Here is a 15,930-nt window from a genome sequence, read left to right on the forward strand (position 1 = left end):
GTCATCTTCTATGTTTCTATGTTGAAACCACGAATAACATGGTGGGAGACCTGGCCTGTTCCTGAAGGAGAAGCAAAACACGGCGAAGAAAGGGCTGGGAATCGGTGATTTTTCTATGCAAATTGACGTAATTAGGGGGGGGGGAAAGAGCCAGCAAGCTAAAAACCGTGAATAATCGAAACCACGATTGCTGAAACCGCGAATACCGAGGGAGAAGTGTACTTTGTATAAATTGGAAACTGCTTTGTTTATAAAAGCGGCATATCAAGAGCTAAATAAACTTGAAACTTGGATCCAAACGTTTTATTTATTTCTTCATGATCTCCACAATCCTCACAACATCCTAAAAGCCACTTTTAAACGATGGGGTATTTTGTCATCCTTGTCCACGCCCTTGTAGCAGACACCCTTTCTACGCATAGGGCTCCTTTTTACTAAGGTGTGCTAGCGTTTTTAGCGCACGTAGGAAATTACCGTGCACTATGCGGAAAAACTAACGCCAGCTCAATGTTGGCGTTAAGGTCTAGCGCGTCTGGCAATGTAGCACGCGCTATTCCGCGCATTAAAGCCCTAACACAGCTTAGTAAAAGGAACCCATAGTCTGGATAATTTCTTCAAACCGCAGGCTTTCCTCTCACCCGCTGTCAGAATAAAAGTCTATACAAATATTTTTAAAAAAAGACATTTACATTATGCGTTAGGAAGAAACACCTGACGGGTTAAAGGGGACCAGGAGGGTCCGTCAGAGCCACGGTCGTGGCAGGCTCGCTAGCAAGACTGGAAAACAAAACCAAATAAGAAAGTCATCAGCACTCTTAACAGGTTGAGGAGAAAAGTGAAATCCCAGGTACAGCGCAAGGCCTTGGCATTGGACATAAATGGTTCATAGACAACACCGCGGAAGACAAAGGCGCGCGCCGACAATGGAGCGCAAGATGGAGGCGCGCGCCGAAGAAAATGACAGTTTTTAGGGGCTCCGACGGGGGGTTTTGTTGGGGAGCCCCCCCCCCACTTTACTTAATACAGATCACGGCGGCGTTGTGGGTGGTTTGGGGGGTTGTAACCAGTGTTCCCTCTAAGCTGCGCTGGCGTGCGCTGGCGCACAAAATATTACATCCAGCGCACAAGTTTCACGTCACAGCGCACGGCGGGGCAGGGCGGCGAGAGGAGAATCGGGCGAGTTGGCTCATAACTTGCTGGCGCCCGATATTTGTAGCGCACAGCGAAAAAAATTTTGCTCACAACACCCGCCCGCTTAGAGGGAGCACTGGTTGTAACCCCCCTCATTATACTGTAAACTTAACTTTTTCCCTGTTTTTAGGGAAAAAGTGAAGTTTTCAGTAAAATGTGGGGGGTTACAACCCCCCAAACCCCCCACAATGCCCCCACAACGCGGCGCGATCTGTATAAAGTACACCCCCCCGTTGGAGCCCCTAAAAAGTTATTTTCTTCGGCGCGCGCCTCCGCGCTGCGCCCAGTTGTCGGCGCGCGCCTTTGTCTTCCGCAGTTTTGACCTGACACCGACATAAATGAACGAGGAACTGCCAAAGGACAGAAACTTACCCCAAAAGCTCAGCACAGAAAACAAACAAACTGAGGTACACATGACTACAGTGGCCTAGCGAGGGTGAATGGCTCCCCTCCCTGCCCACTTCTCCGCCTCTACCCCAACCCCCTTCCCCCGTACCTCTTTAATTTCCCCAGCACGAACTTTGATGGCTTGGCTCTTGTTGCTTTTTACGCGGATGTCTGAATGGCGGGACTGGCGTTTATTGGTTTTGTCGCTCCATGTCATCAATAAATATGTTTTTCATTGATGTAAGTTAGGGAAGGGGGGGGGAGGGGTTGTGCCCTTGCCTCTCAGGGCTCGTAAGAGGCCAGGGCCCCGAGACGGCTGTGCCCGGAGTCTTCTGGCTAGTTGGGAACGGGGACAGTTGTGACATAGTAGTCATTTTGATGATTGGTCAGTTCAAATTCTGTTTATGTTTATTTCAGATTTGATCTACCGCTCCTGCATGTTACTGACCTAAGCGGTTTGCCATGTATCAAACTAAAATGAAATTAGGGACTTGAGAAAAACGACCCTATCTGTCCCGAAGGCTCACAGTCTGGCTAAAGGACCTGATTAAAATAAAAAAGATGTAATACATTTCCAAGATCAAAAATCAAAGAAATAGAAACTAGAAAGAATGAAAGAAGATAAAAAATTAAGAAGAAAACAACTTTAAAGAGATAGGAAAGTCTCTGAGGCGGCGTGATAGTAAGTTCAGTCTGCAGAACCAGGTCAACCGGCCGCCACCAAAGAAGCAGGACCAGGAAACACGCCAGTGAAGACCACCAGTGACACCAGTGACGTCTAGTTTCCCTTCGATGTGTTCAACAACGCAGCCGCAGGAGTGCAAGTCGGCCGAGGAGAGGGGGAGAGAGGGCAGGCCGCAGGAGATCCTCCGACACCGGCATCAATCCACCGCTGGATTATGTAGCCGATACCACAGTACAGATGGCCGCATTTATACTGTCTATTTTCTTTTTATTATCATCAATAAAAAAAATATTTAAACCTAATTTTCCCAGCACAAGCAGCATTATGAACGTGCTACTCACCTCGCTGTAGGCTCTCCCCGACATCACGTCCAGGTCCAGTGGCTTAGAAGTGGCGTCAGAGAGAGCAGACAGCGACGCGGGCAGCAAGCTTGTGATACGGCTCGAGCTGGGAAAACGAAAGAGGGAAGGGAAGGGAAGGGGTGAGGGGGTTGGGAAGACGCGAGGATGGGTGCCAACACCCCCACCAAGTTGGCGCCTGTAGGACTAGGGTTACAGGAATTAACACAAATGGCCAAAAGGGTCTCTAGAGCTTTCTAGGTGGGTAGGTGCGGAATGACATCACTCGCAGGCGCAGCCACACCAAAGCCGGACGCAACAGGTCATCGACAAGGACCACAAAACCAGGTCAGAGCTGAAAACCAGAAGTTCAAGATCAGAGGGCGAAGTGTTCAAGGTGTCCAGTCATGCGCAGGCTGAGATCAGTTCTCCGCCGTGTTGAGGCTGAGCGTGCCGCTCCTTTTGCCGGTCTGGCTCTTCTTGCTCCAGCCTAGCAGAGCGACGCTGTTCTGGACATTCAGGGCATTCTTCCGGCCGCTTGCCTTGCTGCTTTTCTGCAGGCCACTCGGCGACATCAGAAGAGGCTTCTTGTCCACCTTTTAGGAGACAGAGAGAGGAAAGAGAGCGTGAAAGACAATTCTGAAATAAACTGGTTCTTTACTAATGTTAAACGTGAAGAAAGCAAAACACAAGGACATAAGAATTGTTATAGTGATACAGACCAAAGGTCCATCAAGCCCAAAAGTGGCCAACCCAAGCAAGATCCCAAGAAGTAAAACAGATTTTATGCTGCTTATCCTAGGATTAAGGAGTGGATTTCCCAAAGCCATCTCAATATTGGCCTATGGACTTTTAGAAAATTATCCAAGCCTTTTTTTTTTTTTTTTTAAACCCCCGCTAAGCTGATTTCAGCACGTTCTCTGGCAACGAATTCCAGTTTAATTACACGTTTTGTGAAGAAATATTTTCTCCATTTTGTTTTAAATCTACTACTTAATAGCTTCATCACATGCCTCCTAGTCTTGGTATTTTTGGAAAAGATAAACAGGTGATTCACATTAGAGAATGACACGGTGACGGTTTACCCGCGGCCACCGCATTTAAGCCGCGGGTCACCGCCGAAAACGGGGAAGAAAACTAGCAGTCGCTGCGGTGACGGGGACAAGGCCATTCACCGACCGCGGAAACGGTGAACAGGTTTGTCCCCGCGGGCCAATGTACCCCCTTCTAGGAACCGCTATTTACCTGTGTTTCACCGTGCTCCTCATTTGTCAGATCAACCCTTCCTGCCAATCGCAGCAGAAGGGTACCCAACCCCTCCTGCCGGTCCTCCCAATGGCCTCCCCTAAGATCGCCGGCAGAAGGGTACCCAACCCCTCCTGCCAGTCCTCCCAATGGCCTCCCCTAAGATCGCCGGCAGGAGGGTACCCAACCCCTCCTGCTGGACCCCCCCCCAACGAACCCTCCCACCCCGGAACCCCCTTAGTCTTACTTTCCAAGTTGGACCGGACAGCTCCTCGCTCGTCTGGCCAGCAGGCCTGCCTCCGTCCAAATGAGGCGGGCCCGCCCCTCCCCTCCCCTGCCTACCCCACAGGATCCTAGGGCCTGATTGGCCCAAGCACCTAAGGCCCCTCCTATAGCGGGAGTGGCTTTAGGTGCCTAGACCAATCAGGCCCTAGGATCCTGTGGGTTGGGCAGGGTAGGGGCGGGCCCGCCTCATTTGGACGGAGGCAAGCCTGCTGGCCATACGTGTGAGGAGCTGTCCGGTCCAACTTGAAAAGTAAGACTAAGGGGGTTCCGGGGTGGGAGGGTTCGTTGGGGGGGGGTCCAGCAGGAGGGGTTGGGTACCCTCCTGCCGGCGATCTTAGGGGAGGCCATTGGGAGGACCGGCAGGAGGGGTTGGGTACCCTTCTGCTGCGATTGTCGGGAGGGCCGTTGGGGGGGTCTACAGGAGGGGTTGGGTGCCCTCCTGCCGTGATCGCTGGGGGGAGGGGGAGACTTGCAGCCATTTAAAGTACATGTCGTGTTTGTTTTTGCATTGCTAGCCCCAGGGGTGGTGGAAGATTAGTGATTGAAAAACTGTATGAAAAATAACTATTTTAAATTTAGTGATCAAAATGTGTCAGTTTTGAGAATTTATATTAATTAATTTTTTCTCTGCGTGTTTTGTTTTTGTATAGTTATTAACTAATATTTAACTAAGTTTTAAAGTTTTAAAGAATGTTTCCTTTATACGTAAATAAAGAAAAGTGAATGGGATTGCAGTGGCGGTGACGGGGCGGTGAAGAGGATGGTGAGACGGGGACGGGGCGGTGACGGGGACCAATTTTTTCACCGTGTCATTCTCTAATTCACATCTACCCTTTCAGCTCCACTCAGTATTTTATAGACCTCTGTATCATGTCAGCCCCTGAACTGTCTCTTCTCCAAGTTGAAGAGCAACATTAGAAAGTGGAGGCTGATTGTGGCTAATACCTTTATGGGGTCCCTTCCCCCACCCCCCACCCACCATTGTCTTAATTAGGCACTGCATGCAATATTCCCGCAGTGACCACTGCCCACAGCTCTCAAGTACCAAGGAATGTGTGTCCAGGATTTGAGGCGTAATGACGTCGACCTCCACTCCTTCCTGTCCCACACTCTTCAGCCGCTGCACCACCTCCGAGTGTTTGGCCCACTTACAGTTTTCGCCATTCACGGACACAATGTAATCACCTTCCTTCAGGCCAGCCTCCTGCACAGAGAAAAAAAATCATTCATCTAGATTCAGCTCACACCGTTTTCAGTAGCAGCTCAAAGTGACTGACGTTCACGCGCAGCAGGGGCCTGTATTTCCCTGTCCCCAGAGGCCTTGCGATCTAAGTCTGTACCCAAAGCAATGGAGGATTAGGCGGCTTGCCCAAGATCGCAAGGTGCGACAGCAGGATTTCCCTGGTTGTAAGCCTAGTGCATGAACTACTGTTCTACTCAAGTCAAGGCTTTCTTCTAAAGGAGACATTACCTTCGTCACTATGGAGGTTTTAAGATGAAGCAAGAACTCCAGCTTCATAAAGATTGATATGTTAATGTTAATTTTATTCGATGTACATTTACGAGGGTCACTTCATAAATAATGCACACTATTTTTTTTTATTTACATGTTTTTTGTTTTTTTTTCAAGTATTTCTTTACAATCCTTCAATATAATAATAATAATAATAATAACAACAGTTTATATACCGCAGGACCGTGAAGTTCTATGCGGTTTACAATGAATTAGAAAGATTCTACAAATTGAATGGAACATTCATAGTTAGAGATTAGTGGTTAACAGTTTACAAGATCAGATTTGGGGGTGGGATTGTGATGGGGTCTATTGTTCAGATTCGTTACCTAGGTATTTCAAGAACAGGTATGTTTTTAGGTGTTTCCTAAATTCACCATAGTTGTTTGTGTGTGTAATTAGTTTTTCCAGGTCTTTGCCCCATAAGGCTGCTTGATACGATAGAAGTTGTTGATGGTGTCTCTTAAATTTGCATCCTCTAGCCGGTGGGGAAACGAACTTCAGGTGTGTTCTTCTCTTATGTCCATTGGTTGAGAAGGAGAAGAGGTCAGTTATATATTTAGGGGCTAGACCAGATAATACCTTGAAGCAGAGACATCCCAGCTTGAACTTCGCACGTGCCTCCATTGGCAGCCAGTGCAGGAGTCGGTAGGAAGGGGTTATGTGATCGGACTTCTTCAACCCGAAGATCAACCTGACTGCCGCATTTTGTATCAGTTGCAGTCTTTGCATTTGCTTCCGGGAGATTGCCAGATGGGCAATGTTACAATAATCAAGGTGGCTTAGTATTAGGGATTGTACCAGAATTCTGAATGCTGAAGCGTCGAAGTATGCTCTAATGGACCTAAGTTTCCAGAGAGTAAAAAAACCCTTTCTGACTAGGGAGTCCACATTGTCTTTCATGGTTAGACCTTGGTCCAGTATTACCCCCAGAACCTTCATTGTGGGTTGAATAGGGTAGTTGAGGTTGTTAATGTGTAGTGGTGTTGTGGTGACAGGTGGGTGTGGCGAGGCTATAAAGAATATAGTTTTATCTGAATTAAGCTTCAGTCTGAATTCTGTGGTCCATTGTTCCATCAGGTTTAGCGCTTCTGTTGCCGTGGGGGTGATTTTGGAGAGAGAAGTATTGAACGGGATAATGATTGTAAAGTCGTCCGCATAACTAATACTTTTAAACCCCGCTGGGCCAGCTGCATGCCTAGTGATGAAGAGTTGAAGAGTAGTGGGGATAATGGAGACCCCTGTGGAACGCCTGATGGGTTTCTCCATGTTTTAGAGAGGTTGCAGTTGAAACGTACTTGATAGGTGCGGGTCGTAAGGAATCCTCGGAACCAGTCAAATACCTCACCTCTTATGCCGATTGCGTCTAAACATTGTAACAATTTCTCATGATCCACCAAGTCGAAGGCCGAGCTCATGTCAAATTGCATGATTAAGGCATTATGGCCCTTGCTGAATAAGTTGCGTAAGTATTCTAGGGTTGCTGCAATCACCGTCTCAGTGCTAAACAGAGGTCTGAAGCCAGACTGGGTTTCATGTAGTAGAAAGAACTGATCAAGGTAGTCCATCAATTGGGTATGTACTAAACCTTCCATTATTTTTACGAAGAATGGAATGGATGCTACCGGTCTATAGTTGGTTACTGATGTTAGGGATTGTTTACGATTTTTTGGAATTGGGGTGATTATAATGTGACCGTTGTTCGTTAGGAATTTTCCATTTTTGAACTTATTGGTCATACAACTCCATAGTGTTAGTTTAAAGTCTAAAGGAGCTGCTTTCATAATGTCAGGGGGACAGGGATCTAGAATGCAGTGTGATTTAGTATACTTGTTATAGAGTTTTATGAAGTTATTCCATTCTAGATCCTGAAAGGAGTTCCAAAACATATCCACTGGTATTTCATTTTCATGTATGTTGGCTATTTGATGTGCATGTGTGTTGTTTGTTGGGCAATTGTTCCTTAGGGTCATAATTTTTGAGTCAAAGTGTTGTGCTAGATCGTCTGCTGATGGGAGTTTTGTGTCGTGCATGGATTGATTGTGACGTGTGGTATCAAATAAATTTGTAACCAAGTTGAACAGTTCTTTAGTGTTGACTCCTTTTGAACTCATATTGGATGTATGAATTTTGGATGAGTAGAATGCTTTTCGTTTTTCTTTTATCAATTGTTTGTAATCCTTTATGTTGGATCTCCAATTGTTCCGGTCTGATATTTCTCCTGTTTTATTCCAGATCCTTTCTAGTCGTCTTACTGATTGTTTCATTTTTAATAGTTCAGAGTCTCCCTGCTTTGCAATGACCCGAGACCCAACGTCTGGGAAGCTTCATTATTCCATCTAAGACACTGTTTTAGTTCAGTTGCCAAATGGCTCGGGTACCGGAAGAAGAAAGTTCTTCCAGTGATACAAAACGATGTCCAGGCATAGGTTGTTTCAACTGTGGAAAAAGGTCAAAGTCTGGTAGACTCATGTCTGGACTGTAGGGAGCATAAGGTAACACCTCCCAGCCGTATTTGCGTAGTTTTTCAATGACGACATTCCCTTTGTGCAGGCGAGCGTTGTGAAGAATGTGTGGCCCAGCCAAGAGTAACAGGTCGGGTTTGTGCATTTTTCTGCGCATTTTTTGCAAAAAAGTCACGGTAATACACTGCTGTGATACTTCTTCCACATGGAACTTTGTCTGTGATGATGATGATGCCTTCATGATCATAAGCAAAAATCATCATTTGTTTGACTTTTGATTGAGCTCGTCGAAATTTTTTTGGTCGTGGGGAAGATGGAGCTCTCCACTCGCTGGACTGGGATTTTAGCTCTGGCTCAAGGTGTCTGACCCACGTTTCATCAATAGTTTCAACAGTCCAGACATGAGTCCACCAGACTTCGACCTTTTTCCAAAGTTGAAACAACCTAAGCGTGGACATCGTTTTGCATCTCTGGAAGAGCTTTCTTCCGCCGGTACCCGAGCCATTCGGCAAGTGAACAAAACGGTGTCTTGGATGGAATAATGAAGCTTCCCATACATTGGGACTCGGTCATTGCAAAGCAGGGAGACTATATTGAAGGATTGTAAAGAAATACTTGAAAAAGAAAATAAAACGTAAATTAAGAAAAAAAAAAAAATAGTGTGCATTATTTATGAAATGACCCTTGTAGTTTGTCTTCATAATATGTAAGTTATCTTGTATGTCAATTTGATTTTAAGCGGTTTCTAAATTTTAAAAATAAATTATTTATACCCCGCCTAAGGTACTGAGAAATGGCCTAGATGGTAAAGCACAGAATGACAAGTTAAAAGGATCCTATTCCTTTATGCGCTTTAAGATCCGTGGCCTTGTTTCTGGAAGTGGCGCCAAAGGATAGGTGGCAGTAGGCACCCTTCCGCCGCCTAACTTAATTGGCTTAATTGCCTTTAAGCGCCGCCGCAATTGACCGCGTCATTTCAAAGCAATTAAAATCGCATAAAAATAAAAAAAAAGATAGGTGCCCGCCGGTGCCAACATTTCCAGCACCAGAATCTTGTCTATGGAAGCACCTACCAGGCGCCTAAAGTCGACAGACGCTATTCACGCCCCAGAAATAATAATAATAATTTTATTCTTATATACCGCCAAAGCCATGATAGTTCGAGGCGGTTTACAACAATCAGTGAAGAAATCACAATTCAAAGAAATCAATACAATCTTACATAATGGAAGAAGCGGAAATGTCGGCCTTCGAAACCCTCTATTTCCGGCCTCCAGGTCTCACCTGACCGCAATTCTGCCACCGGCACCGGTGCTTGATTGACATGCCACTGGTGCCGGTTTTGGAGGCGCCGGCTGATATCAGCGCCAATTCTAATCCCGGTTCTCCCACCATAAGTGGTATATGAATAATAAAGTAAATAAATGCTCTTCGGCAGCAGGATTCTGGGGGGAGGGGGGGTAACAGTGCAGCTCTGGTTCACTCAACAGCCCTTCCTTCACTCCCCCCCCCACCTCCCTTCTGGATAGGCCTGACAATTAAAAAAAAAAATTCAGTATAATGAGGGCCCCATAAATACAGACCCACAATGAAGTACCACTTTGTCCCCACACACTTCAGAGACGGGGTGGGAGAAGAAATTACAGGGTCCATGCACCACGGATGCTTCTTTGAGGGCCTGCCTGGGAGTTGGAGGAGGGGCAGCTGAGGTAGGCCCAGTAGTGAAAAGGGGGGGGGGGGAATGCTAGACGCAGGGTAGGAGTAGGGAAGGACTGATGAGAATCTGGACAACTTGGGGGAGGGGATGCTGGCCACCAGCAGAGGTTCAGAGAAGGCAAAGAAAGTTGTTCAATGTGAGGAGATCTCATGGCAGTAGATTTGCCTGGACATCTGATACCCTTGGGTAGGGTTACCAGCCTTCCAGATTCCCACGGACATGTCCTCCTTTTGAGGACATATCCGGGGGTCCGGACGGCTTTTCAAAACCCGGCACTTTGTCCAGATTTTGAAAAGCTTCCAAAAAATTGCCATCTGGCAGGAGAGCATCCGTGCAGGCAGTGGGGGGACAGGGATGGGGTGGGGATGGGTGGGTCTTGGGGGTCCAGATTTTCCGTTTGGAAAATCTGGTAACCCTACCCTTGGGCTGTTCCAGGTTAAACCATCATTTGTTAGTTTCGCTCTATTCTCCCTTGAGCAAACAGGAAAAGGGAGAAACAGGAATCATTCTCTGGTGAGGGATCTGAAATCAATGTCACCCTCGCTCTGAAGGGTGTCTCTATTTACGGCGGTATCAGTGTACTCTTGAGTGCATTCTGGGACACATTGCATCTGAAGGGGAAACGTCCATTTAGATATAAATATCGGTAAGTATTTTCATGCACTGAATGTAACAACAGTAAGAACATAAGACTAGCCTTACTGGGACAGTCCAATGGTCCATCAAGCCCAGTAGCCCGTTCTCAAGGTGGCCAATCCAGGTCCCTAGTGCCAGGCCAAAACCCAAGGAGTAGCAAGATTCCGGAATCCCAAAGAGTAGCAAGATTCCAGAATCCCAAGAGTAGCAACATTCCATGCGGAATCCCCAAAGAGTAGCAAGATTCCAGAATCCCCAGAGCGGCAACATTCCGTACAGAATCTCAAAGAACAGCAGATTCTGGAATCCAACATAGAAGCAACATTCTAGAATCCCAAAAAGCAACAAGATTCCAGAATCCCCAGAGTAGCAACATTCCATGCGAAATCCCCAAAGAGTAGCAAGATTCCATAATCCCCAGAGCGGCAACATTCCGTACAGAATCTCAAAGAACAGCAGATTCTGGAATCCAACATAGAAGCAACATTCTAGAATCCCAAAGAGCAACAAGATTCCAGAATCCCCAGAGTAGCAACATTCCATGCGGAATCCCCAAAGAGTAGCAAGATTCCAGAATCCCCAGAGCGGCAACATTCCGTACAGAATCTCAAAGAACAGCAGATTCTGGAATCCAACATAGAAGCAACATTCTAGAATCCCAAAGAGTAATAATATTCTAGAATTCCAAAGAGTAGCAACATTCCATGTTACGGATCCAAGGCAAGCAATGGCTTCCCCCATGTCTTTCTCAATAACAGACTATGAACTTTTCCTCCAGGAACTTGTCCAAACCTTTCTTAAAACCAGCTACGCTATTCATTTTTACCACAGCCTCTGGCAACACGTTCCAGAGCTTAACTATTCCCTGAGTAAAAAAATATTTCCTCCTATTGGTTTTAAAAGTATTTCCCTGCAATAAGACAACCTCAATAAATATAAAGCAATAATTAAATATTTTTGAAGGTATTTTAATATAGTGGCATATTTTGGGAAGTAAAATCTCTCAGACAAGGGAGTGCATAGTTTAGCAGGGAAGATGGCCACAAGTGCATGCTGGGGAAGAGACAGGGTAATCGAGAGCTGGTTAATGGAAAGGCGCGTGGCACATAATTCCCGTACACTGGTGTATAATGCTCACACGTTGAATGAATGTGAAGCCCTAAACACATCACTTACTGCTGCACAGCTCCCAGGCACGACACCAGCGATAAGCACAGGAGAGTCCCCTCGCAGTGTGAAGCCGAAGCCCCTCTCGCTGCGCTCCAGCCGTGCTCTACGTACAGGCTGCCACCTGTGTTTTGCTGAAAAAACGGACAAGGGCCCCTTTAAAAACAAAAAGGACATGCACAAAGTGAATAAATGCAGACTTTGCCCCTTTGTAGCACCACTTTCAATCGCACAGACATAATGGGGGGGGGGAGGATTCTGTAAACAGCGCTTACAAATGGATGCTCCTCCACAAATTACGCTAAGTGCTATTCAGAAGCAAGTAGCATCGATTCATCCCTGTGTCCAACTTCAGGCGTCAGACTTATTAAACGCCGACGTCCAGTTAAGCGCGTGGAGGCGCTATTCTGCAACCAAGCGCATAATTTCAAAATGCCCCTCTCGTGGCCACACCCCTTTCATGCAATGGGAGTTAGGCGCCCTGCCTTATAGAATAGTGCGCAGCCATGTGTGCGTGCAAATTTTACTGCGTGCCAATACAAGCCAACCATTGGTTGGAAAGTGAATAAAAATGCAGACTTTGCCTATATAATATCTAATATCTATTCTTGGCCCCTCAGCTATATGATAAGTTAAATTATAGGAAAGCGTTAGCGTATATCTATGTTAGTGGAATGTTCTAATGTGTGCTTATTAAGGTGACATTGTATTATGTCTCTGTTATTTGAATTTCAGGGCTGTTCATTAAGGGTTTGGTTTTTTTAACTGTCCCATGGTAATCCTATTATTAAGTTTCAATTTGCTGATTTTGACTTTACCTCATACCTTTTATTTACGTATATATTTGCTCTTTTTACTACTGTTAACAAAATTCTAAATTTGATGTTGAGTTGTATTGGCTGCGTGGATCTCTCCATAAAGGCACTTAATAAATCCCAATGAATAAATATGTACGCCCACCTTCAAAGTGCAGACCGTGGCGTTTATATGCCTTGTTGTAGAATAGCTTGGAGATGGAAATCAGTTCTCCCTCCGTATTCGCGGTGATAGGGGATTAAGAGACCCGCGATCACGGGAAAAACCGCGAATAACTTTTTCATATGTTATTCGCTGTTTTCTATTAAAAACCATCGGGAATAGGGTCAAACCGCGAATAACGTGGTGGGAGGCCTGGCCTGTTCCTGAAGGAGAGGCAGAACACGGTGAAGAAAGAGCTGGGAATCGGCAATTTCTCTATGCAAGTTGACATAATTAGGGGGGAGGGAGGAGCCAGCAAGCTAAAAACCGTGCTTGCTGAAACCGCGAATATGGAGGGAGAAGGGTATTGACATTTCTTCAGGCAGTGGCGTAGCAAAGGTGACAGGCGCTCGGGGCAGTGGTGCCTCCCTGCTCTTTTCTCCACCCCACCCCACCCCACACCTTTTTATCTTCCCCAACGCGAGCAGCATCTCCGACTTGTTGCCCGCGCCGGCCACGGTTCTCCCTCCGACGTCACTTCCTGGTCGCGGGACCAGGACGTGACAGCAAAGAGAGAGCCAAGGTAGGTTGGAGCTGCTGCTTGAACTGGTGAAAAGCTAGAGGTATATGGGTGGGAGGGGGAGGGGGAGGGGGGAGAGTGAAAGCACACATGTGGCAAGGGAGGGGTAGGAAGGAGCAGGGGGTGGAGAAGAGGAGAAATGCCAGCACCCCTACCAAGACGGCGTCCGGGGCGGTCCAGCCCCCTGCCCTTTACTACGTCACTCTCTTTTTGCCATCTTTCCTGTCATTTACGTACATTCTTGACACCCCCTCCCTAAAAAATGACCCTCTATGCAGCTATCAAAGAGGTAAACCTCATTTAGGGCCCTACACTGGGGCATGTTTAGGGGCCATTCTGCAACTGCTTGGAAGTGCGCCGAACCCGTTAGAGAATACAAGCGGTCTTGGTGCGTCAAAACGTAGGTTGTCCCACCTAAGTGCATCATGCAGCACGTGAAACAATAGCGTTCTCTAAGTTAGCGACACACCCAAGACTTGCTCCGCCCACAGGAACGGCCCACTTTTGGTTACGTGCTATTTAGAATGTGGATATGAGCCCATTAATGGCGCCAATCCCATGTGTGCCATTATAATCTTTGGAAAACTTTACAGAATTGCAATCTGTGTAGCCATTTTGTGGATTCATCAAAAGGGATCCACACAGGCTCCAGCTGATTTGCTGGCAGGATGCCAGACTGACTTGCCGAATAACTTCCTCTGTGTTCAGATAATCAGGCTTCTTATCTCCTCCTCTTATCTCATCTGTGAAAATCAAATATATGAAGCAAGACTTGGGGGTTTAGCTTTCCATTTCAGCCTTTTCTTCTTTCAAAACAACCACTGGCTACTCTGAAGTATATAACAATATTATCGGACTTTCTCAGCAAAACTGCATGCAGACAGATCATAGAGAAATACATGTTTTTCCGGAGGAAACTTTAATTCTCTTTTGGTTTTGCTGGTCTCATGCTCTGGTTACTCTGCGCATATACTGAGGTAAAAGTTTGATCTCTAGAAATTTTTTTTTTTTTTAAATTTCTATCTATCTGATTTTAGAAGCTAAACTAAGACCTCCACTCCCACCCAATTTAAAGGGAAAACCTCCCATACTTTAAAATACAACAATCCAACCACTATAACTTCTACCGAGACGTTAGATTACTTAGAATTCTCTTGAATTCAAACCACCACAGAGAGACTGGAAAAAAAACCTCAAAAAAGAGGGACAGAGGCATCATAAGAACATAAGAAATGCCTCTGCTGAGTCAGACCTGAGGTCCATCGTGCCCAGCAGTCCGCTCACGCGGTGGCCCAACAGGTCCAGGACCTGTGCAGTAATCCTCTATCTATACCCCTTTTCCAGTAGGTAATTATCCAATCTTTTCTTAAACCCCATTACCGTACTCTGCCCTATTACGTCCTCTGGAAGCGCATTCCAGGTGTCCACCACACGTTGGGTAAAGAAGAACTTCCTAGCATTCGTTTTGAATCTGTCCCCTTTCAACTTTTCTGAATGCCATCTTGTTCTTTTATTTTTGAAAGTTTGAAGAATCTGTCCCTCTCATGATCTTGTAAGTCTCTATCATATCCCCTCTAAGTCTCCTCTTCTCCAGGGAAAAGAGACCCAGTTTCTCCAATCTTTCTCTCTCTCTCTCTATTTCTGTCTCTCTCCCTTTCTTTCTATCGCTCGCTCTCTCTCTATTTCTCTCTGTCTCCCTTTCTCTCTCTCTTTCTGTCCCTCTCTACTCTCTCTATGCCCTTCATGATCTTGTAAGTCTCTATCATATCCCCTCTAAGTCTCCTCTTCTCCAGGGAAAAGAGACCCAGTTTCTCCAATCTTTCTCTCTCTCTCTCTATTTCTGTCTCTCTCCCTTTCTTTCTATCGCTCGCTCTCTCTCTATTTCTCTCTGTCTCCCTTTCTGTCCCTCTCTACTCTCTCTATGCCCTTCATGATCTTGTAAGTCTCTATCATATCCCCTCTAAGTCTCCTCTTCTCCAGGGAAAAGAGACCCAGTTTCTCCAATCTTTCTCTCTCTCTCTATTTCTGTCTCTCTCCCTTTCTTTCTATCGCTCTCTCTCTCTCTATTTCTCTCTGTCTCCCTTTCTGTCCCTCTCTACTCTCTCTATGCCCTTCATGATCTTGTAAGTCTCTATCATATCCCCTCTAAGTCTCCTCTTCTCCAGGGAAAAGAGACCCAGTTTCTCCAATCTCTCAGCGTATGAAAGGTTTTCCATCCCCTTTATCAGACGTGTCGCTCTCCTCTAAACCCCTTCGAGTATTGCCATATCCTTCTTATTGGACGCAGTACTCCAGATGCGGACGCACCATCGCCCGATACAACGGCAGGATAACTTCTTTCATTCTGGTTGCAATACCCTTCTTGATTATGCCTAGCATTCTATTTGCTCTCTTAGCGGCCGCTGCGCACTGTGCCGTCGGCTTCATTGTCATGTCCACCATAACCCCCAAGTCCCTTTCTTGGGTACTCTCATTCAATAACATCCCTCCCATCGTATAGTTGTACCTCAGGTTTCTGTTTCCCAAATGTAATACTTTACATTTCTCAATGTTGAACTTCATCTGCCAAGAGATCACAGGGCCTTCTATAATACACAGTTATTCCAGGTCCCGATCAAAAAGTTCCAACCCTCAATCATTTGACCGTCAACCTTCATGAATTGTAAACTCATTCAGCAAAAAAAAAAAAAAAGAGACTTCAAGTGAATTCTACCTAAAAAGCTCTTTTCAACTTATATAAAGTTCACCTGTCTCAAAATAACAG

The 15,930-nt window shown here is 46.0% G+C and overlaps 1 protein-coding gene across 2 annotated transcripts in view; it reads right to left on the bottom strand.

Moving 5' to 3' along the window:
- Positions 1 to 2,166: 2,166 nt before the first annotated feature.
- Positions 2,167 to 15,930, bottom strand: part of RHPN1 (rhophilin Rho GTPase binding protein 1) — a 147,560-nt gene continuing 133,796 nt past the window's right edge. For both annotated transcript variants that reach the window (XM_033929895.1, XM_033929896.1), the window contains exons 13-15: positions 11,639 to 11,785; positions 5,177 to 5,335; positions 2,167 to 3,197 (exon numbers count right to left, since the gene is read on the bottom strand). In XM_033929895.1, coding sequence (XP_033785786.1) covers positions 3,024 to 3,197; positions 5,177 to 5,335; positions 11,639 to 11,785 — 480 coding nt within the window. In that variant the 3' untranslated portion in view covers positions 2,167 to 3,023. The remainder of the gene's footprint in view (positions 3,198 to 5,176; positions 5,336 to 11,638; positions 11,786 to 15,930) is intronic.

The sequence above is a fragment of the Geotrypetes seraphini genome, chromosome 2, assembly GCF_902459505.1.
Source record: "Geotrypetes seraphini chromosome 2, aGeoSer1.1, whole genome shotgun sequence".
NCBI lineage: Eukaryota > Metazoa > Chordata > Amphibia > Gymnophiona > Dermophiidae > Geotrypetes > Geotrypetes seraphini.